The sequence below is a fragment of the Haliaeetus albicilla genome, chromosome 5, assembly GCF_947461875.1.
Source record: "Haliaeetus albicilla chromosome 5, bHalAlb1.1, whole genome shotgun sequence".
NCBI lineage: Eukaryota > Metazoa > Chordata > Aves > Accipitriformes > Accipitridae > Haliaeetus > Haliaeetus albicilla.
Genome location: NC_091487.1, coordinates 35,276,900 through 35,304,459, shown reverse-complemented (window position 1 = coordinate 35,304,459; position 27,560 = coordinate 35,276,900). Strand labels below are relative to the sequence as shown.

At 37.2% G+C, this 27,560-nt stretch overlaps 1 protein-coding gene across 4 annotated transcripts in view; it reads right to left on the bottom strand.

The window, feature by feature from the left end:
* The window catches only part of SPRED1 (sprouty related EVH1 domain containing 1), a 61,420-nt gene that overhangs the window by 23,760 nt on the left and 10,100 nt on the right, over positions 1-27,560 (bottom strand). For 2 of the 4 annotated variants that reach the window (XM_069784095.1, XM_069784096.1), the window contains exon 2: positions 1,020-1,194. In XM_069784095.1, coding sequence (XP_069640196.1) covers positions 1,020-1,194 — 175 coding nt within the window. Of the gene's footprint in view, positions 1-1,019; positions 1,195-2,708; positions 2,829-17,340; positions 17,422-17,775; positions 17,907-27,560 lie in introns of those variants that run through there. The other 2 variants (XM_069784098.1, XM_069784097.1) reach the window with 2 other exon arrangements.

The following is a 27,560-nucleotide window of genomic DNA, read 5'->3' as shown; positions in this document are numbered from 1 at the left end:
TGAAACAACTGAGTCAGCAGAATTTCTATTTATATGCTCTCTTCCTACAACAGTCACAGTCAAGGCAGAAAACTCAGCAGTCCTGCCTCAAGGGAGAAACTGGTATACTTGAGAAAGAATCAGCAGTATGGTATAAGATGCAATTCTACCTTTAAGCTTACACAGGAGTCAAAAATTACTGACAGAAAAGAGTAAGTTCTTGATAAAACTCATTAAGATGGAGGTTTTGTGCTTTCCCCACTTCCCTTTGTTTCCACAGTAAGACACCCCTCCCCCCTCAGAAACCTATTTGGCATACAAGTAACCAAGCAAGCTTTAGTAAGCCTATTTTGTCTTCCATAGGTCTGCATGTAGAAATGGCTGAGAACCTACACCCGTTTTCCTTTTGTGAGGCGGACTTTCATGACACTATTTAAGACAAGTTTTATTACTGGCATTTTATTTGTTGTAGCTGATAAATGAATACTGTCTATGTGTTCATCAAACCAGATTAATTCTTTGACCTGCCAGCTTCAGGCTTTCTTCCAATACAAAAGTTGTTTTCATGTAAAATGGCTACTTTTTGTCACAGTCAAATTCCACAACTAACTGAATCATTACTGAGGAATTCCTTCAGATTTTGTTTTTTAAGAAGTTATCTTATATTCCAACACTCCTATTAAACACAGTATCATTGGTGTATAAACAGGTTAACAAGAAGATTTAACTTTAACCCTCCATTGGAAAAAAACCTGAATAGCAAAATGTTTCCCCAAATGGATGGAAATCTGCAATGAAAAAAAAATGTTTTAAAGTTTCCAAAAGATCAACATGCTTACTTCTAGAAAGGGATAGTACTACTCCTGAAACAAATAATTGGCTCTTTAGGTATATAATCATTGATACGGATAAAAGCTCAGCAACAGCATTAGACTGAGACTATAAATTTACTTCCTAGTCTACAAGCAACAATAACCAAACATCTATTCTTAGGTCCTATGTAGTTTTAATAGGAACATTAAACAGATGTAAATTGTTACCGTTTTATCCCTGAGTCGTTCTCCATGGATAAGAAAATCAGCACAGCTATTCTCTTCCTGCGGAATGACTTTGAAGACTGTGACACAGCTTAGTCCACCCCCTCCAAGTGGTAACCATCCACCACTTGAGTCATCCCGGGTCATCACCACAGCTCGCACTCGTGCATAACTATTACTGGAAGAGATGCAAAAGAAGAAATTAGTTTTCCATAAATGCAAACCAGCTAAGTCTAGTTACAAAAACAAAACAAAACAACAAACCCACAACCAAGATCACGATAATTAACATTGTGGAGGTTCAGTCCTTCCAGAACAGTCACCTAGAAGAAACCAGTTTAAGAAGACCCTCTAAAAAATGTTCCTCTGTACTTCTATGCCTTCATTAGGACTTCTTGGAGCTTACATTCAATTGCTTGTAAAGAAACTTAACCAGACAATATAGTTCCTCAGAGTCAAAACTGATACACTTCTAAAACTTTACAGTCAGTGATCTAGCTAGAGAAGGCCAGGGGTGGGAAGGGAGTAAGAATCAACTCCCGATTTATTTTAGACTAATCATGAAGCCAGTCAGCCACCATGAAATTGCACAGAAAAGAGAACAAGCAAGCAGAAAGAGGTCAGGCCTTCTGCCACTGAAATCTAAACAAGAACAGGCTTCTAGCCAGAAACCCCGCTTCCCTTCGTCCCTCCCTCCTCCCCACGCACATAACCCGTCCTTTGCAAGGGTAGGTCAGGACACACAGGCTATGGGGTTCGACAACAGAACCAGTTACGGCTACTTAAAACCTAATATGTGCAGCGTCTACTTGCTGGTTCTCTCCTGTACTCACAGTATGTGGAAAATTACTTGCATTTTACAATTTAACAGCTTTTTCCATCATTTAGCATTTTTATAAAATAAACAAATGGTTATCACCTCATTACTTAAAAAGCCAAATTCCTTTTTCAGAGTCTTGGAAAAAGCGTTTTTGGCGATATCTCTCTCTCAGCTTTTACTTATTTCTTTTAAATTAAATGACACATTTTAGTTTTAGTTATGAATTTGCTGCTACATCAGTTGGAAAACCCCATGGTTTACCAAGGATATGATAAGATTCTACATTCGAAGTATGGTTTACTACATGAATGTAATAGTCCATGAATGAATGTTCCAACACTTTAAAAGAAATAAGCTTCATGATATCTTTTGCAACATATTTCTGATTGAGGCTTTAAGTAGTTATGCCAGTTAGCTTTAGTGATGTCAAATTTAAGGACTGAACAGGAAATACTAGAAGAGGACAAAGTTGTTCCTTCTGTACAAAATTACTTGCGATATAACCATTCACCAAACTGTTGTATTTTAAAGGGATCACTGCTTTGTTTTTTTCTTTTTCCCCCAGATGTCCCAAAATAACTGAAGGTAGGCTTTTTTGCGTAATTAATATATTATGTTCTCACACACACACACACATATGATTCACACATATGATTCACTTATATATATAAAAAAGAATTTTGCTGCAAGCATCTAAAGCTTAAATACATAACGGTTTGCAAAATGGGAAATAAAACAAGACTATCCAATTTTAGCTTATAGGCAAATGAATTTGTTATAGACACTTTGTTTGCCCCCTCCAAGCAAAAAACCATCCTCCTCCTCCCCCTAAACCTCATAGTTAAAATGACAGTTCAGTCAATGTTTCTCACCATTTCTGTACCAACATCTTTTAGTAACTCCTCCCACACAGTAGACAAATATAATCAAGAAAAATCCAATCCTTCATTGTATGCATCTATCAATTCTAATATCTGCAAATAAAAATGGCTGTATCTTTAGTTATTAATTTAGTTACTATTAATAGTAATATTACTGAAAATTGAATCATTCATTGGTCTCTATCACTATACTTCACTCGGAGGTAAGTTCAGATTGTAGTTGTATACTTCAGATACAGGTAGTCTTTTGTCTTATTTCTCTCAGGTGAAGACCCTCTTCTGACAGAAACTGAGGACACCAGTACTTTCCCCTGAAACGGTAAGAAATAGGATGCTCCAGCTGGTTAAACCTACACACTCTCTTTGCTATTCTCCATCCAAGTGAACCACAAATTTAGCTTTAAAGTTATTTGGTCCATAAATTTGGTTGTAAATCTGCATATTAGAGCTTTCTTTTGTATACCAACAGACTCCAGCAAGAGTTCAGTTAAGCATCATTTAGGGGTATCACAGAACTTCACTTAGGCTACATGAGAAAACTGGAACTACAACAGATAATTTTTTTTTTTTTTAATTAAAATTTACACTCCGCATCCATTTTCTTTTCAAGAATTGCTAAGGAGAAGCAAAGATGGAGGATACATATCATACCTCAGTGGCTTAGCTACTTCCATTTGCTAGAAGTTTTCTGTCACTGTTGGGTTTTCCCCCTTCCCTATACTGAGACGCCTAGTTTGGTCTAGTTAACAATCTTGTGTTTTGCTTCCATATTTTCTAAACTGTTTTAAACAACATTTATCCTTTCAAATATTTTAGAAACTATTGACAAATCCACTGCATTAGTGCAAGAGCCAAAATAAAATTCCGCAATAGGTAATATTTAATTAATAACCCCTTAAATTGAAACAAAACAGTTTTTCCAGACAACCACCCTGTAAATTAACTGGACAAATTCATTACTGTACTTGCAACAATGCCAAGAACTATGAAGAGATGGTTTAGTTTTGTGTTTTTGTGGTTTGGTTTTTAATTTTTATTTTTTTTTTATACTTTAAAGGAAGTCACTGTTGGTAACAATAGTTATTTTTAGTAACAATATAAGCTGGCTTGCAATTAACCACAAAGCAGCAGCAGGACTTAGAGTGATTTCCATTTCCAGAATCCTCTGCAAACAAAACAGCATCTGCCTGTCACACTACTGGTGCTACTGAAACCACCCAGATGCCTTGTATCTCTAAGTGTTATAGTCCCATCTACTTTTGGGAATTCAGAACAAATTGCTAAACTGCTGGTGTAGCTTAGCTGTGGGGAAAAAGGGCAGACAAGGCTCCAGTGTCTTCCAGCACCACCCCTGCAGCCTAGGATTTTTACCTACTCTTGCATGTTTAACAGCTCTATCAGGAATAACTAAACAAAAGAAAATCAAACAAACAGGGCAATTAGCTGAGCATTGCTCTTATGAAACCTTTTTTACTAGAGCTACCACAAGCATGTGAAATGTAGGATGAAAAGCAGCATTCCAACAGCAGGCCCAAACCTATTGTATCACATCCAACCTTTCTTGAGACCCCCTGATTTTGGTTGTGGCCACTGAAAACTCTTGAGGCAGAGCAAGGTTTACAGGAAAAGTCAAATGGGATTCTGTCTATAGGAGCACGCTGCTTCCCAAGAGTCAGTGCTGAGTATCAGTGAAGACTGGGGACAACCACACTGGAATCCAGGATCAATTCCTAAAAACTATGGAAACAGATCCTCTCTCTAACAGCTAAGTGCCTCAGGCAAGGAGATGAGAGTACACTATTCTTACATGATTTCGGTGTTATAAATCATGATGAAGTAGGAGAAAAGGGGAAAAAAAAAAAAGTTATCTACAGTGTTATTTTCCCCTAGTAGTTAAGAGCTATTGAAGAGTACAGCATGTGTCTGAACAGTATACCTACTAAACTCGAAACAAAATAATTTTAAGATAGCATAGCAGATTGTGTAAAGTTGCATTCTAAAAATATTAGCAAATGTGGGGTGAACCAAGAAGCCTGAGAAAGCATTAGGGGGCAGAAACAAAGGGCTACAAACCATAACTGGACAGGTAAGATATAAGACTTACAGTCCTTGCCTGCCATCAACTTTATTTTAAGAGCATCAAGCATTAAAATCTGACCACGGATTTTAAAGGCTCTCTCTTCCCTCCAAAAGCTGTGTATATATATCATTGTAATGCTCTCGGGCCCATAATGACTTATGACCTGGATGACCAAACTGTTGTTCAAGCCCAGGAAGCACTCCACTGACCTCAACTGGCTGGGACCTTCAGCACAGCAACTAATGAACAATCCTGCTGGTGGCCAGAGGGAGGAATGCAATTGTAATTTCATCACTATGGCTTTTTCGTAAAAAATTAATTATTTTGATAATTTGGAGTATTTCTTAGGTGTAATATCAAGCCAATTAAAGATACCAAATGTTATTACGACATTTGTCCTTTCTTCCATTAGTAATCCAAAAGAGAATGAAGGTTAAGAATTTTCTGCCAAAATATTTTTCCCAAAGAAAGAAGGGAAGAGATGTTGAAGGAGGAAAGAGAACCAAACCCAAAAAACAGCTACCTTGTTGCATTACATTTATTTTAACCCAGTTTCAACGGTATGCAAATCTTCCCTCTCCTAGATTCATATTAAGCATTACCATTCTTTTATTTGTATTGCATCTTGCACAGTTCTATTTTAATATAGGACTGAAAAATAAGTGATCTCAGAAATGTTGTTAAGACAATTGAACTGCAATTGCAAACTGTTTTTTAATACTATAAAGCTAGTACCATCACCATCAAGAAACCTGGATCTTCAAATGGAGTTATAAACTGAACCATATGAGAACCTGACCCTCTTAGCTTCAGTAAAAATATTTAGCATTATGGTTTCTTTCAAAGCGGGAAGGTGGATTTGCAGAAAATGACCTCGGGTTTCAGGTGGACACCAAGTTGAACATAATCCAGAAATGTGCCCTTGGGACAAAGGCAGCCAACAGTGTCCTGGCCTGCATTAGGAGAAGCGTTGCCAGTAGGTTGAGGTAGGTGATCCTTCCCCTCTACTCAGCACTGTTGAGGCCACAGCTGGAGTGCTGGGTCCGGTGCTGGGCTCCTCAGGACAGGAGCGATATGGAGCTGCTGGAAGGAGTCCAGCGAAGACCACCAAGATGATTATGGGACCGGAGCATATCATATGAAGGAAGGCTGAGAGAGCTGGGGCTGTTCAGCCTGTAGAAGACTCAGGGGTATCTTATCAACGTATATAAGGATGGAGCCAGGTTCTTTTCAGTGATGCCCAGTGACAGGACCAGAGGCAATGGGCACAAACTGAAGCACAGGAGGTTCCACTTGAACATTAGGAAATACTTTTTCACTGTGAGGGTGCCTGAGCGCTAGCACAGGTTGCCCAGAGAAGTTGTGCAGTCTCCATCCTTGGAGATACTCAAAAGCTGCCTGGACATAGTCCTGGGTAACCTGCTTTAGGTGGCCCTCCTTGAGCAGGGGGGGTGGACAAGATGACCTCCAGAGGTCCCTTCCAACTTCAATTATTCTGTGATTCTTTCTTTTATTTAATGTCATATTTCAAAGCACAGCAATTTCAATAAAACACAACTTTAGAAATATAACTAATATGGGTTAATTTAAGAAAATTCATGATACTTTGAAGTAAGAGTTGACACTGTGCACAACTGCTATTTAAACACTTCTGACAAGGCTAAGGGAAAAAAAAAAAGGCATTCTGAAAAATCGTGACACACTCTGTTATGAAATTACACTATCTTTGCTGGCACCCAGGTAACAGCTCCAGGCTGATCTCCAAAGTGAACTGGTCATGGATCAAGGCTCTTTACCTTTGACTGGCACTTCACACACGTACTTTAACCCCTCCAACTTCTGGTGCAATATACTTTTGTGTTTGTAGCCTCACCCAAAGAGCATACATGAACCACAGTTGGCTTTTTATGGTTCTTATTATCCAAACAGCTTAGCAGAAGATTTTATGATTCCCAGCTAGAGAAGCGCTCATGAGTACGTGCATGCCCAGAGTACCAAAAGGTACTGAGCTAAAGTTTATTTTACTTGCAGATAACATTTGTTGAGTATTGACTCAATTTAGAAAAAAAAAAAATTAATTTCACCAGTATCACATGAACATATCAGTACACTGCTGAGGATATAAAGCCCTTTGTTACTAAAGGTTTAGAGAATGACTGCCACTGGCAGAAAACATTAATGACTTATCTACAACAGAAGGAGATGCAAATGCAGCACGAATACTAAAGACGACATAATTTACATCAAGAAAACATATGACAGCATATCCTATTAATTTTTATGAGAAGGAAACTGCTGTATATATATTTTTTGCCTTAATAACAACTACTATATGAGGCTCTGCCTGACATGACTTACCTTTCTCCTCTCAAAATTATACCAGCAAATCAGAATATACACCAAACTATTATGCTGGTGGAAGTCAAAACTTTATTCTCCTTTGAGAGAGGCAAAAGGTATTCTTCACAATAAAGACAGGAGGTACAGCAACCGTGTGTGGCTACTATGCCTAGGAAATTTATTTTTGTTAGGAGCTTAGCAAGAAAAGACATGGATTTCCAGAAGAACTATAGACAAATGCTGTTATGTTTAAGATACTGGTAGCCACACTGATTTACTGAAGAGCTTTGGACTTTGCCAAAAAAACTGAATGGGACATTCCTGCTCAAACAACAGTAACAACAAAAATCTACCTACAGAAACCTGAACTACCGAGCAAAATGGCTTGAACTCAAAATGGCAGAAGGAAAAAGCTATGTGGGAAACTGTATTACATAAGGAGGGGATAACTGGTAACCTGAAAGAGTCAAAAATACTTGATTACACAATTAATATTTAGCAGGAGAGGCTTGTAAAACAAGGTGTTTGAAGGTGTACCTACAATATAAAAGGGAAAATGAGACACAAATGAACAAGTGTCCAGAACGGGAAACTGTCAAAACAGTATATTGCTGTCATGAAGTGCTCTCTTGGACATAAATGTCAGAAAAAAAATAAATAAAAAAATTACAAAATAGCAGCACTAGAAGCACATTCCCATTTGAATACAGACAACTTAAGATTTGTGACCCTGTAAAGTAACCGATTCTGCAAGGAAGAATGGCTACTACCGCAAGAACTCTTGCAAAGCACAAAAGCACATGAAGAATGGAGAAGCTGTTAAAAAGATGTGAAAACCATGACAACTACATACAAAGTAGATATTTGACATTTCCGTGAATAACATTTTAGACCAGCTCCCTGGCACCTCCTCTTGTTTAATAATTGTAGTTAGTTTCTATTACTTCTATATGTCATCCATGAGGATTGGTTAAATGAAGTAGTATCTTAGCAGATTAAAGGAGACCACAACACATACTTGGGTTCCACCTCTTTTAAAGAAACTGCCTTCCAGAGGCCTAAGTTTTCATAATAGTATAGATTCTGTAACATTGTCTGGTCAAGGCATATTACTTAGAAAACTGTATCCGATATCAAATGCAAGCAAATAAAAAACCCAAACAAACTTATTTTTCTTTCTACTCTTCCCCACTGAAGTTAAAAAGAATAGAAGTAACATTCAAAGATGGGTCCACAGGTTTTGGACACATGTAGCAGAACTAAAAGAATAGTACATAGTATGTAGTTCCCCTTTTTAAGAGTTGCTGAGATGAGCTGGACATGGAAGATGCTTTTTAATGACTTCCACAGCTGCCTGCTTAACAACAGAGGACTGCTGGTACCAGGGACTCTGGGATTAAATTCCATCCAGTTTTAGGCAGATGGGATAACAGAACTTGAGTGGTCAGATCTTGCTACTCATATGCCCCCCAAGTTTAATGGGCTTCATCCAGAAAACACTAAATTTGCCTAATTTTTACAAGCTGACAGCCATGAACTCCAGAAATATCCACTCTTCATGCCAGCCTGGCTTCTCCTCTCTCTCTCTGTTCTCATAGGTTTTTTTCCTTCCTTACCCCAGAATTTCTGAAGATCCAAAGAAATCTCTTCACTCCATTTATAGCACAGAACTGTCTGTGCCTCTTCTAATTTTGCAAAATCACTACTTGTTTCTTATCAAGTAGCAATCAAGCTGTTGGGTACTGATGCCATGTATTAACTGTGACTTGCTTACAATGAAAACATACAGAAAAAGATGAAAAAGCCCACAAATAAAACAAGAGAAAGTGAATTTTTTAGATAAGAAAAGTTACCATTTCTTTCCAACCTTGCAAAAAAAAGAGGAACATGTAAAGAAACCATGGAAGACAAGCTTTTAATTTGCTCCGGCACTTCAGCAAACTTAGGACAAGCTCAAGTTTGTAGCCTAGGGCAGATTCCACTGAAACTAAGAAAACTTGACACTTCCAGTAAATGTCGTCAGACAACATCCATCTAGTCTAGAAGGAATTTTTTTTTTTTTTAAATGAAGCTTACAGTTTCAGTTATGCCTTGTAGTTTCCTTGGAATAGCAATGATTATTACAGTTTATGATATATAATTTAAGGAAAGTTTTTCACGTAATAGGTACATCTGAACATGTCAGAATCCTCTCTTCTCTCAGGGCCATTTTCCTCCAGTCTTACATACTTAAGTCTCTGAGCTTCACTCAAGTATGCAAGTACAATTAGATCACCCTCATGGTCAAAGCTATTAGTCATCTAAGCCATCAAGATTAAAGATGGCAGGACTCTGGAGACCCCGTTAGCAGGAGACGTGAATGCATTAATCAACAAGTCATTTTGTAATAAAGTTCTTGACCACTAAAATAAGATGAGGGTAACTAATACATTGAAAGAAGACCACAATAAGATTCCTTATGAACAATTTTAGCTACTCTAAGAAGGTATGACAGGCTGTACCGAGCGTGTTATTTTCAAACAAGCACCTGTGTACTTTTTATTCCACTGCTCCTTGCACTTAAGAATAGTGCTCCAGAAATGTCCAAAAAGCTATTATTCTCCTCCTAACACACCTAAGAACTTATTTAGCAAAATTTCTTTCAGCTTGTCCTGGACTATACACTCTTTGGCACAGGGACCATCTGTAATGAGCATAATTCAATAATGACCTGAGTGCATGTGGTATACAGTGTACAGAGCTTAGCTGGTGGGCTGCTACATACTCCTAATCTTTTGGCAATAGATTTATAGAAGAAAAAAGCATCAGCTCCACTGAGTTTACTCACCTCAAGCAATGCTTGATATTAGGTAGGCAACCACAAAATTTAAATTTTTATCTTGTCACATTAAAACAAATTTATAAAAGGTCCAGATCATTCCTGGCATGCATTTCCCACTCAGCCTGCATAGAAAAAGAACAGAACCTGAAACCAAATAAAGCATATCCACACTTACAAAAATAATCTTCCTTTAACTGTCTTGCCGAGCTGTGAGATTGCTAATGAATGTTGTGTAAGAAATAGTGTTTTAAAACTATGTGAATTAAAACTGTAGTATCATTTGTTGATACTGTTAAATCTAAAGCATGTCTCAACATTTACATTGATGTGGCTTTTCAGGGACTTTAACCTGCCCATACAAAAGTGATCTTGCAAAGTAAATTATATTCTAAGAAAATCCCTAATGCTAAATTGCTCTTTTTAACGTAATAACAAAACAACAAACATCCAAAAGGATGTTTCAAACACAGACGAATGGACAAATCATAAATGTCCACACTAACAAAAGGGAAAGGCTACAAGCCAAACTGCAAATTGCTTAACAAATAGCACCAAAATCAGAGTAAAAAAGAAAATCTGAACAAGCCTTAAAGAAGACAGCTTGTGAACTTAAAGGTCTGTGTTCAGTGACCAAAAGGAAGCTACCATTCCCTTGCTATGCAGCACCACCCTTTGTGGTTTGAATCAGTCTTTTTGTAGTTTTAACAAACCATGTATATTTGGGATAGAGGAAATAAACTGAGACAGACACGTGAGAGACAAATGCAAAGACTTCTATTGCAATAATCCACCAAAGGAGAAGAAACAAAAGATTACACAAGATTATACAAACTGTTTTAATGGTATGCCCTTCATATTTGCAATACGTCAGCATGAACAATGTGACTTACATAGCCAATATATAACTCTATGATCTATGTTTGACAATCTCAGTAATAATTAGCATCCTAGCCAGCAGTCCCAAGCATAGAAATAAGTGATTCACAAGTCCTAAGGTCAGAGAACACAGGAATGTTAACAGTGCATCAAAAAACTGTAACTCAGCCTTGTGTAACTACATTCCCTGCTCCAACTACTGCTAAAGTAATACTTTTCACAAGTTCTTACAAAAAGCTGTATGTAATGAGTACACGGGTCATGCATGAACATAACATAGAGCAAAACAACACACTGAAAAGCCTCTCAGTTCAAAAGGAAGATTATTTAAGTTGTACTATCTGCTGCTGTTCCAGAGATGTTTAGAAACTTGTAGCCAACTGCACAGAAAAAGAACAAAAAGCATACATGCACCACCCCCACCCCCCCCAATACGTAACAAAACTATTTTCCTTGTTTTGGAAATGACAAAGTCCTAAACAAAGGGTTACAACACTGAAATCATGAGATGATTTAGTGTTATATCTCGTTGCTTCCTCTTTGGACTTTTCAAAACCATTAATACCATTAGAAGTTATGGGTCTGGGGTGGGACCTCACCATAAGGATGAAGTTCTGAAAAGGGTGCTGGAGACAGCTAAGTCAAACTACACAAAATACATGATTAGAGTATCAAGAAAGCAAGTGCAACATGACACAATGCAAGCTCAAAACAGTTTTTAGATAGTTGAATCTAAGCAAGGACTAAAAGAAAGGTCTTTCTGCTCCAGTCAAGACAAAAATGTCATGTAGGAACAATTAGGCAGATTTTGTTTTGGTGGAGCTCTGACACCTATGTTGCACAGTTTTACTAGACAAAACAGATTGCTATCCACCCTACAAATATTTTAAGTGGCTACTTACCACTTCTACTACACAAAATATGGTATAATAAAATAGTTTATAAAATATAAAGTACAAAATTGAAAAATCTTACTAAATCAATGAGATATACACTAAGCTGTTCCACAAATATTTGTGGTGTTCTACTTAACAGCACTGAAAATGAATCCCTACTGCATAATTGAAGAAATACAAACAGAAAATTAAGTATCTCTGCTTAGAGAGACAGAAATACAAGTTGAAATTAAACTAGTGGAATGGACAAATAGGTGTAGATGGTGAAGATCAAACTTAAGAAACAGGAATCTAAATTTGGCTGTTTCATTTGTACCCATGTGTTTTGTTACGGAATTTTGCTCTTATTCCAGTAACAGAAGGACCTTCTCTATTCATATCCCAAGCACAGTGTCTACTATTAAAACAGTGAGAATTACAAATAATTTTCCCTTATGATAAATAAAAATTAATTTTTGAGTACTTTTATCTGCAATGAGACTGTCCAACTAATCCCCAAAACCCAGAAGTCGTTAACTGCTTTACTAGCTAAAGAAAAGCAATCAGCATTTTATTATGCATCCTGACAAGCAAGGTCTAAAGACCAATAACATATTACAAGTAACTTCTTTAGTGATGCTAACAAATAATCTCTAATTTTTGAGCCAAAATTTTCACTATTTAGGAATTTAAGCCTAAAGTACTGGCTGTATCGTAAAAGTTAATCTGACAATTCTGTAGACTTTGTTCACAACCCAACATTGGGAATGCATTCATCACATATGAGCTTTACATAAAGGATGTACAATAGTGTTTTTGAGGGCTCTGCTTCTTGAATTTGGGTGCTCAAACATCAAAAAGTTATTGTGTTTGAAGGGAAGAAAGAACATTCCCTCGTCATGCAGTAATTCCTAGACAGAATTCATTTGCCTGTAGTTTTTATCCATTCCTCCCAGTTACTAAAGACTTATTATTATTTTTAAAAACTTTATGACTAAAAGAAAAATCAAGAGAGAAATGATTGAGTCCAATGATTCTAGAACCATCACTCTGCAATTTTAACTACTTCATGACTAAAGTAGCTCATCCTTGTTTTCTTCACCCATCTATTGACTGGGAAGTGTTGTGTGACCGGTACTCAATGCAACCATCTATTTGAGGCATTTTCACAAAAGACTGAGTAAAAAACCGATATTGACTATTCCGCATAAAAAGCTGATGTTTAAAGAAAAACAGCTGACACAGTTGTTTCTTTAGGAAACACAAAAAAGAAAAGATTGCCCAAGAGTTATTTAAGGGGAAGAAAGGAGAGCTAAAAATGCCAAAACTCAAGTAACAAAAATGAAGTAATAGATGTTTCAAAAGCCAGTGACATGAAAAGATCGGGGCGAGGGGACGGGGGGGGAGAATACAGCTTGCATAAATTCTTCCCTACCAAGTAAATAACATTAAAAAAAAAAAAAAAAAGAAAAAAAAAAGAGGAGGGGTAGGAGAGGGGAGAGGAATAGGAGAGAGGAAACAGCATCTCCTTTTCCCAAACAATACAGCACATGAAGAAAAACTGGGTGCCCTTCTTCAATGTGTGCAGCACAAACATAAAGTATTTGGTTTTAACTGTATGACAGAAGCATAATCACAAACCATATCACTGTTCAGCACGCAATTCTTATGCTATGGCTTTCTATACTACACTGATTTTTTTTTCTGCATTAAAGGGAAGTATAAAATCTTGCAGCTAAATCTAAACTAGTAAAGATTTGGTTAGATTGGTTCCAATAAAAAAAAAAACCACAGTAAAATACTGAATTTTTTAAACTATATATGGATTAAGTAATTTCCAACAAATACAAGCTATTGTATTACATCTATATCATATTAATAGTTTTAAGTAACACAGGTGGAAAACTGCTATGGATCATGAAGCAGTGGAAAGAAAGGTTCTAAGAAGCATTTCTACAGTGAGTAAGCAGAGACAGATGAAAATGCATAGCACCCAGATTTCTTCTTATCTTGCCTGTAACCACTTTCTGCAGCCTGATTTCAGGAGGTCCTTTAACGGAAACTGGTGAGAGAATACAAAACTACTGACAGTTCTACACTATCTTCTACTAACAAGTCCAAGGCAACTTTCATACCTGCACTAGCATTATTGTTATAAGCACTTTAAAGTAATATGATTTGGCACTGTTGCTAGAAGCACTCTCCATCCTTCTCTTGCCCTCATCATTTATTCCTGCCATGCACTCTCTCCACTGCTTCTGCAATTTTGCAGTGATCAACATTGGGAAGCTGATATGAATCAAGAGTAATCCAGAAGAAAGGTTAATTTCAACCCAGAACAATTATCCAACCTAAATCAGTAAATGATTGATTTTGGTCACAAGGCTATCTCATAACTGCTCCAAGTGGTTCTGTAGGTACAATACTTCAACACAAGTTCCAGAGCAGTGTCTGAACATGTGTATGAGTGTTTGCTTCACTGTCAGCAACTGCTGCCAAACTCTCATTCACATAAGTCTGTACGTATCAGAAAAAGGGGTCAGTCACATTGCAGCCCAGCTGGAGCTTGACTGCTTCTCCACATTATATATGTATCTTGAGATCAAGCCACAATTAGCAGTATGAGCACCTAGAATTTAAGTCACAAAATTTGGCACATTTGATCTCTTTCTGCAGTATCAACATAACTTAAGTCTTAAATTTCCCTCTTTTTTTTTGCTTCATGCGTGTCGAATGATGAGCACCAAATGTGTAACGAAGTTGTGAATAGTTTTCTTCCTCCCAAGAAATATACTTTTTCTTTCTCTAATTCTTACTGTGAGAGGTTTTGGCCCTCTTTGTAAAGCCCAGTTTATGTACTAACAAAACAAACTGAATTTGTTTTATGTAATGACTGAATACACAAAGGGAAAGCCTTCGATTCCAGAAGATGCAAGGACATTAACTCTGATTGCATAGAAACCCGATATTCTGAACACTGCAAAAAGTTTATCCCACAACGTGGTGAAAGCTGAGATGCAGAGAAACCACAGTTTTCAAGAAATATAACTGAAAATACATCACAACATGAGAATGAATTATAAGCACATGTAACCTACACGTAGCTTTCAATTTTTATATCATTAATCCACATAAAACCTAGTATTTTCAACACGGAGATAAAAGAAATTAGTACTATATTGCTGCAGATTAAAACATTGATACAGCGTATCTGGCCAAACTTTTATACTCACAAAACAGTAATTTCACAATAAAGTAACGCTAAAGATTGTAGTCCAACTGTATGAATTTAGAAGCCTGCATGCAAACTGTAGTAAGACTCAGCAAGGGTTAAGAGTATTCAGTCTGGATCTTTTTATTGGGAAGGAGTTATAGCAACCTGTATTTGGAAGAAGTTTAATATATACCAAACAAATGTGATTTGTCTGAAGTGATTCATCAGCTCATCTTCATTGATGCAGCCATGAATATTCAAGGAAATATCACGCAAAAAAAAGTTTTAAAATAGAAAAGTAGCCTTTAAGAACAACCTAGAAAAATTCATTTGACAACTGAACCTTTTCTGCTAGAAAACATTTATTCATTTTAAGGAATAACAAAAATTGATGACATGACCATACCGTTAACTAACTACTTGTAATGGAGACTCTTTAAGTTTTAATTGAGATTAGTCAATTTACTGGTACAACACATTTTCCAAACTGCAGTACTACTGGCATCATGAACCACTGTTGCTTGTCACCACTTTTTTTTTTTTTTGTTTGTGCTCCTGCATTATTATGCCAAGCACACAAGTGAGAGGAAATACAAATCTCCCCTCTTCAAAAGACGAAGAAGAAAAAAAAAAATACATTAAAACCCTTCAAGTTTTGCAGCTATTCATCCTTTAATAAGGATCATTATTTATAGAAGGTTATTCAGTATTTGGTGAGAATGCAAGGAAATGCAAAATCCATTAATTTCAAGCTTTAAACACTGGGTTCCAGTACACCGGCACTCAGAAGAAAAACAGGTTCCAGATTACACTCATGCAAGCATTTTGCCACAGACAGACGATATATCTCCACAAGACAAATTAAAGGGCAATGCTCCATTGAACACTTACACAAGTACAGTATACTATGCATAGCACATAAGTGCTATATAGATCTCTCATTTTGTGAGCTCCTTACTAATTGCAAGGTTTTATTTATAGGAGATGTCTGAACAGTCATACATGTAGAGTTCTACCAGTGATTCAGCATCTGTAGGTCTGCAGCAAAATGATTTGATTTTGTGGGATAATGGGAAGGCAACTAAACCTATTTACCTAAATCCAGACTGAATTCCTACCCCCTTCTCCTCCTCCAGACTTGGGGCACAATTCTGCTACTTCCTTTGAGTTAACTCAAATCAGTATGCAACTGTGAAGTGAGCTGGTTGTGCAACTGAAACACAAAATCCATCATCCCCAAAAGATCATTCTGACAGACCAGTGCCCCAAATCACCTGCAGTCACATGCCCCTTAGATCTAAGGCCAAGGCTGTGTAGATGAATGCAAACTATCACTTTCAGTGGCAGTCCAAAACTATACTTCATCATTCACAATTATTTAAAGACTATTCATTGGAGGGGTGAAGGGGATGGGGCATTTATATATAATTTCATCTTTAATCCAGAGGAAAGCCATAAAAGTTGTTCTCTAGTCCATACACAAATTTTAATTCTAAATAGTTTGCTTTTTTGTTTTTGTTTACTGCTTTAACTCTGGTTTAAATCAGTCTGAAACTGATGACCAATAGTGTAGCCATTTGTCCAACATAAAACTCCACTTGTTCCTATGCTGTACAGGAGGAACAAATAGACAAAATTGCCCCTTTGCTTTAAGGGACCTAGAAACCAAGAAAAATCTTCTGTTGCACTTGACATATTTCAGTCACACACTTCCTCCACCAGGTGTGAATCTTTGGAAAGTCGCATTCAGTCAGGATACTGCTACAGTAGGGTTTTCCAGATACAGCCAGCAGTGCTTACATTCAGTTTTACATAAAGTTTGAAAAAACACAGAAATTAAAAACAAAAAAAATCAAGGCATGATTAACTTCACACAACTGGAGGGTGATAGCATCACAGCCCTGTTTCAGATATGAAATAAATACTTTTATCATTTTAATTTGAAATTAGCCCTATAAGTCTATTTATGCATTTACTCTTGATCCTCATGTTCCAGCTTCCTGAGCAGCAGTTACATGGTTAAAACCCGATGCCTATTAGAATAAACTTCTGGTGGGAAGTGCTAAGAATTCACCCCACTGCCTACCAATCTAACCAGAAATCTGTTCTCACTCCTACTTCCTCCTGTCTGTTCCTTTCTGAAACAGCAGTAGGGGGGTTGGGATTTTGCCTTTCCTCTACTGGATCACGGTTGTATACATGAACTATATCGGACCATATGGCAATCTCTTTCAATTCTTAAGAGGCAAAACAAGCTCCCTACCAACCCAATCCGAAGAGATCCAGGTAAGAGAGAAAGCCTACAGATACCAGTGTTCACAGAGACCAGTTACTAAATTCTGCCATATATTAAAGTAATAGGTAGGAACTATAGAAAATGTTGCTTCAAGGGTAAGCGCAGCCCTGTTCATACTCACACAAGCATTTACAGCATGTTCCAGTTCCTCTCTGCACCATACACAGAACTAGCCAGCTGCCTACATGCAACTTCGAGTAGTCTGGAGAAAAAACAAAGACTTAGATGTGTTATTCAGCATGCAGGGAGGCTTTGACATAAAGAAAAGTACTGTATTGAAGGAAAAACAGTGCCCATTTAATGAGCAACGCATACAGAAGATAAGCCTACTCGCAGGAGAGTGAAACTGAAAAGGAGAAAGGTTGAAAGCTGAGAAGAAACCTCCGTAGCTGCCTGGAAGCTGCCAGGAAGAGGCAGGCCAACCAGAAATGTAGCAGAGATGGATCTTCCTTTCGTGAGGGGAAAACATTAAAGTTTTATTGAACACCAAAGTGCAAAAATCCAATAGGAAAACAACCCCCAGACACAGCACCTCAGGAGAAATTCCACTACTCACTCTCAGCAAAGAGCAGATAAGCTTCTCACAAGGGCCCAACCTTTGGATACATGAAGTTGTATTTAGCTCTTTGGTAAAACTAGGATTGTCTGATCAAATACACTGGAATAGGATCTTGCTCATTTCCTTTTCTGGAAAGTTAAAACAGGTTTTTAAAGAGACTTTATTTTCTAATCTTACAAAATAATCATTGCATTTTACAACAGCTTTTAGGCCAGCAACCAAGTTCTTGTGTAAAATAGTACAAATTTTGTCTACGTTTCCATACCAAGTTTTAGGGAATACAACTTAAATGAATATGCAAGGAACTGACTTGACAGAAAATAGCTCCCTCAGCTGGAGCTGCATAATTTTTACCTTTCAGTTTAATTCAACTAGTAGAGTCATTAAGTATGTAACTAAATTATATTTGTATAACACAGTAACCTAATTATTTTAACTTTACTGTTCACTACTATGATCTGAAGTTCTTTACTACCACACAGATAGCTTATTATTGAGAATAACAAGCAGCAACTATATCAGAGGAAGAAGGGAGCAAACCGAAAGCAGCATAAGGCTTGCCCATTACCTGCCCTAACAAAACACGAAAATCACCAGAGACAGACAACTGCCAACTAGCTGGAGATACACCCAGGATCTGCCTATATTAAAATGTAACTACAATAAAAATCAAAACTAGACCACAGTTTGCCATTGCATCATTTCTTCTTCAGCTTTAATATTGTACACAATGTGGAGACAGACATGGGCCATATAGGGTAAGACTGAATAATATTCTGCCTTTGATTTAAAGGTGTTAATGAACCTGTAATCTGCAATCAGAGATCCATGACATTTGATATACTAATACCAGAAGTGTTACTGTACAGAACCATTTAGTCCTCATGTTAAGGTTAAATATTCATCCTGCTCAATTTAAGAGTTTTGAACATTTTTCTCTGTCCACACTTCATTAAAAAAACAAAAGCCAAACCCAAAACATAAGCGCTTAAAGAAATAAAGAATGAGATGGCCAAGAGATTTTTAACAAAATCTCTAAGGACTAAATTAAACTAAGCTAAGCAGAAGTCTGACCACATCTGTATTCACCTTAGAGAGAAAAACTCATCCTTTACTGAAACACTGCTCTAGACATGACTAAAAATTGCCACTTACAGAATAACAAAGAAAAACAATTTTCTTTTCATTGATAAGCAGCTATGAAAAGAAGCCCCCTTTGTATTTTCTTGGTTCTGCTTTATGTCATAATTGCATGTTATGAAGATTAAACACCCAAAAACCTTAAGGGTTCAAATGTTAGCATGAAAAAGTTGAAGGGTTACAACTCTCCCTCACTTAAACCTTACAATGAACACTGACAAGAGGATGTCAAAGATTTCAGCAGCCCATGATATTTTCAACCTTCAGAAGACAGCTGTAAAAAAAAAAAAAAAAAAAAAAAAAATCACAAAAAACCAAATAAACCCACTTTTCAAAGAAACTTCAAAATCCATGTTTAACAACGTGTTAAAATACTAAACAGTCTTAAAAGTTAAAATACTAAATCTCAGAAGTGCTACAGGGCGATACAGATTCCAGAAAGCTCACAGAACCTCTTTAGAAACAAGGTTTTCTAATTCACGCCACAATAATTTAAGGTTCAGTTAGTGTCAAGCACCATTATTTCTTAAGGGCTTTTCTCAGACAGATTATATGTCAAATAGATTTAACCCCAGAGATGTAACATGATCTTATAATAGTTATGACTAAATTACAAGTTTTAAAGTAGACAGCCATCAAAGTAAGGAGAACAGGCAATCATGGATTCAGGAAATGTACATTCCCCCATAGTCAGCTAATGGCAACTTTAATAGGATGTGATGGATTTTTCTCCACCAGGAGAAAATACTGCCTGTATTTCTGCTTCAACAACCCACGCCAGCTGACTAATGGAGTTATATTTTTGTCTCATATGAGGATGGTTACTTGCCCATCCTCTAGCAGTTGCAGAATGAAACATTAACAGCAGCTGTGGGGCGAACAGAAAAGCTGCTCTATTTGGTAGCCAAGATCCAAAGTACAGGCCTTTCCCCTCAAACAGTGGAGCTCATTTTCTGTCACATGGTGACGAAAAGACACAGCACAGAACAAGGCTACTTTTAGGGCTTAAAGTAGCTAACTGAAGATACTTCTAAGGAGTAATAAATCTTCATGGGGAGGAAAAGTAAAGGATTCACAGAAATTAAAAGTAGGGTTCTTGGACAGCTAAGAGCCATTGGGAGCTTATAGGAAGTTGCTGGAAAGAAACACTGGTGGATCAAAACAGGTTTCTTAAAACAACTCTTATCAAATACTCTTAAATGTAAAAACTCTACCTTGGCGTAAAACAATCCTAATCGTAACAGACCAATCCCAAAGAAACTCTTCTGCCACACTACTGAATAATCAGCATATGCCTGCAACTAGAAACATCTTTTTATGCAAGCACTTGGGCTTCAGTCCTGCAAAAATTTAAATATATCACTCTGAGTAGACCTACAGATCTCTGTGGAAGTCTGTAGAGTTTATCACACACATAAAAGCTAACACATATTTATAAGTCTTGCAGGATAATTGCTTTTGGCAGAATATAAATAACATTGCTCTAATGTGTTTCAGCATCATGGTCTCCTGCCTTGAGAACCAGGCATTCTGGTGAAGCCTGTCATTCTTCATGTAAAGAGTGGCAGCTGCATAGCCCACAGAGACATTTAAACTTCTCTTTGCATTTTCTTTAAAGTTGCAGAATAGTGTTTGGGCATTCTTTAAAAGTAGCAAGAAAGCTAACAAGTGAAGCCAATAAAAATTGCCTAGAAATGCTTTCCTACTAGTGCCAGATACCACTGGTAGGACTGGAAGCAATTCTTAGACAAACCATCTATAGCTTCCAACACTTCTAAACAGTACATCAATTAGGCTGTGGAGTTTACTAGGTATTTTTGCAGAACTCAACGCACTGGGTGACAGGGCAATAACTCAATATGAGGAGCAGTCTTAATAAAGGACTCTAATGTTCACTGTACTATACTACAATGAAAAAGCTTAAAACTCTGCTAAAAGAAGAGCTCTCAAATAGCAAGACAAGCATCTGAAATAATTTTAGAAACTTAATGCCAGCAGTTTGCCTAATTGACTTTTAAATGCATACCTAAAACTAGGCCTTAGATTTCTCTCCTTGTCAGTCATCTTTATCTTTTCAATATTCTTACTGGCTCTATTGCCTTTCACTTTAACTTCTAGCAAGGATAAACTTGAGCAAAGAAAGGGAACTTTGGTAACTGTCAATGCCATTGAGAATTAAAAGAATGGTGTGTATCACCTCCTGCAGTCACTACTGCTTCTGCGAGCCCCAGCTGGAACAGCAGATCTCTCTTGGCAGAAGGCCCAGCTCCAATAAGGAGAAAAGAATTAATGTATTTTGTAGACATAGGAAGCTCTTACAGCAGGTTTACTTTTGCTGTTCCATTCCCCACTCCCCCTTATTTTCATTTGATACCTTCATTTCTCTAATCCCACCTTGAAAAAATAAGACAGTTTCACTGATGGTACATCATCAAGATTTTACAGCTGACAAAGTGTTGCATGCAACAAGAACAGCCCTGGTATAATTTACTTCTAAGAAATTGTCTACAAGAAGTCCAACAACACAAACAGCAATGAGGGGAAAAAAAGTAATTTAAAATACTCAGCAGCTCTCTCATACTCACATGATTTCACATTTACAGTTTGTATTGCCTTGGCCCAAATAACCAGTTAGAAATTTCTTGCATTCAATTGGTTTCTACTAAGCCCATTTTGTTTTGTGTACAAAAATTACAAGATAGACCTACAGGTAAATGGAACAGATGGATAATTTTTTAAGTATTTACCTAACTTTTAATCAATAAATCCTTTGTTTGCACCTCAGATCTATCTAGTGTAAAGCAGTGTTCTTTAAAAAAAAAAAGCAGTTTCTAAGTATTAATGAGCCTGCCCTGACTGAACGGAGACTAAAGGAAGGTGACACAGGCCATCCCCTCCCCACTTCATGAGGTCCTTGTTCAAGGCCAAAGCCCAAGAGCACCAGCACTTCCCAATCCCCTTTATCCTTCTGCTAAAACATTGCTTCAGCATCAGAAAGCAAGCAGTTGACATGACCATAAATTCAATGCATTTCCCAACAAAACTGAAGTGCTAAGTTTTTCCCTAAAACATCATGCTTACCATTTTATCTCATCACCTTATTCACATAGTTCTTGTGAGACAAACCATTTCAAGAAAAGAAATACCCATACAGTACACAATGCTCTGAAATACTCTGCTTCGATACCAAGACTAATTTCATGTTCTAAAATGCAAACATGAACAGCTAACAATACCAAAAGATAAAACTGAATAATCCGGCATAGCAATTTCAGTTTGCTTCAACTTCTGAATGCCTGAAAACACAACACTTGTATTAAGAACAGATAAGCCATCCAAAACTAAACTAAAATGAAGTCCTATGAAACAACCACATGGTAAAGTTTTCAACCAAAGAAACAAATAATATATTTCAGCTCAAACTTCCTGATGAGGAAACAGATGCATATGTAATTTAACCAAGGATAGCAAGTGGAAAAGTCAGAGAAAGGACATCAACAAGAATTTTTGCCAAATCCTTTATGGCAATTCTTATGTTTTTATGTAAAGCATTAATATCTTAAAGTAATATAGTACTAAATCATTATTAATTTGTGATGCCCTTGGAACACTTTGTGCAGATATTAACTGCATCTCTGAGGATCTTCAATATCTCAGGTATCAAGTTTCTTGAACATTTTCAATGGGAGATTTCCAATCTCCCAGAAAGAAGAAACTGTAGCTGACCGCTCTGTAGTTTTCAAGCCGTTCTGAGCCATCATCTGCCTTGTCACAAAAACTTCCCCAAATGATTTCAAACCACAGATCTGCTTTACCATTAAAAAGCAAACAAGTGAGCAGTTAAGTTCAGTGGATTTTAAATAAATCTACTCCCACTCTCCCTCATTAACTGATCTCGACTGTAAATTTGCTTTAGATGCTTTAAGAGGTGGCTATTAACTACATAGAGACAAAGTTATTTTGTGTGTCAAAATGACAGCACCAGTGCTATTTATTTAGTGAAACTGGATTTGTCAGTGTTGGTAAAATGCAGGCCATTAATGGAATTCTTTTCACTTGTATTTTAAATGGCTTGTGTACTTATGCAACTTCAGCTTATTCTGAAATACTTCACAGGTTAACAGACAGGATCTGAAAAAAAACCAAACCCCAACCCCATTCTGAAGAGTTAAGTATTTCAAATTATGTAAATAGTCTACCAAAAACCATTAAAACAAATGCACCCATAGCACTACCACTACAAAACTTCGTACCATTTGGGGGAGGGGGCATTTGAAAAGAAGTTCAGATTTACATCTCTTAAAAACACCCACAGAATTATAAAGATTTGCTTGTGAGTACCCTTTTCTGCATAGTTTTACAAAGGAGCATCAACTTCCAGACCTTCAGAGCTACAGACAGATAATTTCATGCAATCCCAAACAGTATCATTAATTCCAAATTCAACTTAATTCCTGTGGATCTTGGAACCTCGCTTGGTAGCAGCCTTAACCACGAGACTGGGTAACTGCTGCTGCAAGGCTATGTACTGAAATGAATAAACCACACACAAAACATTTTCCTTTGTTAAGGAAGTGGTATATAATGGAGCTCAAGAGACTGAAGATGAATGAACAGAAGTTTTATCATTAGAAAAAACAAACCTTAAAAAAAATGATAGACAGAAGTAACACATAATCCTCCCTACTTCTACTGTCAGATATTAGAGTGATTTCTGATCATGCTCCCTATGGAAGTTAAAGGCATACAAATACTACCTGGCTATTTAAACCTTGGGAAGTATCAATCTGAGCTTCTTGTAATCTACTGGAATAAGCACAAAGAAGGGGTTAGACCAAGAGAACTTCCTACTTATTGACCAGCTCTGTTATTGCCAAAGGACATATCCCAAAGTCAAACAGAGGCAATTCCTGACAAAATTATTTGCTGAGCTGTAATAAGAACTCATTGTGGAGGAGTGCAAAAATAGTCCTTTGGAGAACACCATTTTCCAGTGTAAATAAAGACAACAGAAATTGCATCCTACTGAAAACATGATACAACCAAACTGATTTTCTTGGTTAACGATAAAAGCTTGAACAGCATCTTTCAACTTAATTGTTAAGACTGCATTTCTAAGGAATCAAATGTACCATTTTATTATATAGACAAAATAAGGGAATATTTGTCTCAGCCAAGGAATACCAGAACTGCAAAAAATCCCCTCACCAAATACACCCTAGATCATAGATATTAATGCTGTCACTGGGAAATGACAGTTATGCCTTCTCCACTGTAAAATACCTAACTATAAGTTAGACAAGAAACAAAAAATACAGAAAGTAGATCCTTTCTATTGTAGGATACTATGATTTCTGCACTATCTGATTGTAACTGCCTTGGAAACAAACTGTGAAGCAACCTCAGAAAAGCTGGCCAAAATTACTCTTGCCTTTGAAAAGTGACACTTGTTCCTTCCTTTGACATGTGAAAGTTAATTAGGATATCTCTTACTCTCCACTGAAACGATCTTTTCCTGAAGCACATGGCAGAGATTCGGATCATCATGCCTTACTTGGGATGACACATTGATCAAAGCTTATTGTTTGCACTCTCCAGCTGAAAGAAGCATGAGGACCTTAAAGCTTACTTAGAGGTTTTACTTCATCCATTGAGCTTCAGTTGTGGGGATCAAGCTCACGCAGCACAGATAGATAGCTTGACAAAAGATAGAAAAGCCAATCCTATACCTCCCAGTAGCTGCTCAGGCTTAAAAAAAAGCTGAAGTAACAGATGAGGTAAACTTACTTCCAGTTTTTCCACAAGTCTAATCCATACATTTTTATTTTGTTCAAAAAAGAAGCTATACATATAACTGTAGTTCTACTTCAGGAAGATTTGTTCACAAACCTCAAAAAAGTTGACTTTTCTGTAGTGGAGAAGTCTTCTCCTTTCACTGCTGAAAGAAGGATGAACTCGTAGCCTGTGGGAAGCATTCTGTCTTTCTACAGCAAAGGAAACACATGTTTTCATTTGGGTTATGTTTTTGTTGTCCCAGAGTGGCAAAAACCAGGCTTCTTGCTAGCATTGCTCAAGGGTAAAACCCTGGTATTAAGACCTGTAAGGGTGCTCAGCGGGCCAGTCAAAATGTCTCAAAGAGACTCTAACCAGTGTCTTATTTTCCAGAAAAGTTTTTCAGGATAAGCTGTATGAGAACACTAATACAGAGAAATGCTCAGAAAAATGCTTCCTAAAATGCTAAAATGAAAACAAAACCTACAAGGATGGGTATCTCTAAAAGTCAACATACTTCAAGACACAGAAAGATATGCCACTTTCAACAGTAAAAAACCAAAAAAAACCCCAAACCACAAAAAGCAAACAAATAACAAAATAACTAATGCAAGAAAACTACAGTTTTAAAAAGGTACAGCAGAGAAGGAAAGAGAGGGGACAACCCGAAAAACTCCTCTAATTAGACAGCTAAGCTTATCAGCTTTCACCTAGTTAACCACAACTTACTTCAGAAGGAGGAGAATAAAAGGCCCCCACAGGAAATTACACTATACTAAACTATAGCACTCTAAATTCATGTCTTGTTCTAGCTTCCTTGAATAGACCTGTTCTTCATCCAGAATTCAACTAATAGATGAAGAGCAGCTCATGTTTTCTACCTTGCTTGAGGGGAACAAATGTGGACATATTCTCCCTTTGCAGGATTTGCAGGCAGCCATAACAGAGAAATGAAAGGTAGTGAATTCCTGCACTGTCAACCCAGGGAGTTCAAAGAAAACCAGAACTGGTTTTGTATCAGTGACAAACATACAACATGCTTGCACAAGCATCTCCTTTACAGTGTGCAGAGCACCCCAAGCATATGAGGTAAGATACTTAAAAGCATGTGATAAAACAACGCTACTTCAGCTTCTCCTGAAAGCATTTCCAAAAAGTCCTCTTCATCCCCTAAACAACCTGAAAACAGAGGAGTGTCTAATCTCATAACAAGATTCCATCAGCCTGCCTGTAGCCAAGAGGCTGGGGTGGAGGTATGGTCACGGACTCAATTTTCAGTGCCCCAGGCAAATCCTTAACTGATTTCTGCAAATCCTCCATTACCTAACACGGGGTTGTTAACATGCACGATTCTTTTCCATCACCATAGTAACAAAGCACGTACATTTTAAGGTGCATATGGGGGCTCTTCTAGAGGATGTGTCAAGTTGAATACAGCTAAGACAATATAAGATATTTTAAGCTAGACCCGTTCAGTACAAATACAGAAAGCAAGAAAGTACTGTGCTAGATATCTTCATAGGACTGCTTAAGCAGTGGTTACACATCCATTAAAAAGTCTTCTGCAGGCTGAAAGAAGTAGATGATGAAGCAAGATTCTGTCAGGACATTTATGGGCCTTAATGCATAAAACCAGCTGTGCAATAACAGCCTGATTTTAGACACTCTAACTTCTTCAGGAACCACAGAGCAGAACACAGTAAAAAAATCTTAAGAACAATACACTTTACCTACCAATTGCCAGAAAAAAAAAAAGGTATAAAAAAACTAATTAGAAAAACGTATTTACCGATTAAGAAACGACAAGCAACTGGCATTTTCGTTTCAATGAGAGTTGCAAGTACTTTGCACTTACATGCCTGAAGTATGACACTATTCCTGTAGGATACATGAGTGACACCACAAAACCCCGGCTTAATGGTAATCCATACATTAGGTGCCTCCACAGCAAATATGCCCACACGTGTCAACAGCCTAACTCTGCGACTAGCATGCTAGATGCACATATCCCGTAGTGGCATGACTTCCCATAACAGATGTCATTATCACCTTAAAAGAACCAAACCAAAAGCAAGCTCAACATAACAAATGTATTATTCCCTCAAATAACTTCTCATACAACACTAGAGAGAGCTTCCAAATTGCGGTGAGGTGAAGGGAAACCCCAACACCAAAACCCCAACTTTCAGATAAGGATTAAGAAAATAATGCTAGCAGAAAATATAAGAAATGGCACGCTACAAGTCTGGATAGAATTACAGCAATATTACCAACATCTGAAATGCTCTCATAGTTGAAATCTGAAAATTAAAGACTAAAACCAGACTGAACTGCAGAAACAAACCAACCCCTAACAAACTTGTTAGAACACTGCTTTACTTTTCAATATTAGTATTTATAGAATTGTAATGCTTAAGGTGCAGTCTTCAATTATACAGCACGGCCTGCGCGTGATCAGAAGGTGCAGTCCTCCTCTCTGGCACAGGATGAGCAGCAAATGAGGCAAGGGGCTGAAAAAAAGAAAATGGGCATTTGCTAGTATTGAAGGTTTGAGAGCAGAACCCAGGCAATCTGATTATATTCCCGGCTCTGTCTCATTATCAAAATCATCAAAATTCATACCCCCTGGCCACATGGATTGTATTTGCACAAACAATTTCAGTTCTCAAGTCTGACAATTCTCAAGCATTTCATTTTCAACTTTGCATTCCCTTGGCACGCTCATTATCTACCACTGGTAGCAGCAATCATAATTTCGTCTACAGTTTCTTCTTCTTAAAATCTTGCAAAATTAAAGTAAGAGGCAGCAACCCCCAAATTTTTTTGCATAACATCAGTAGCACAGATCAGTACCATTTGAACTATAAGTG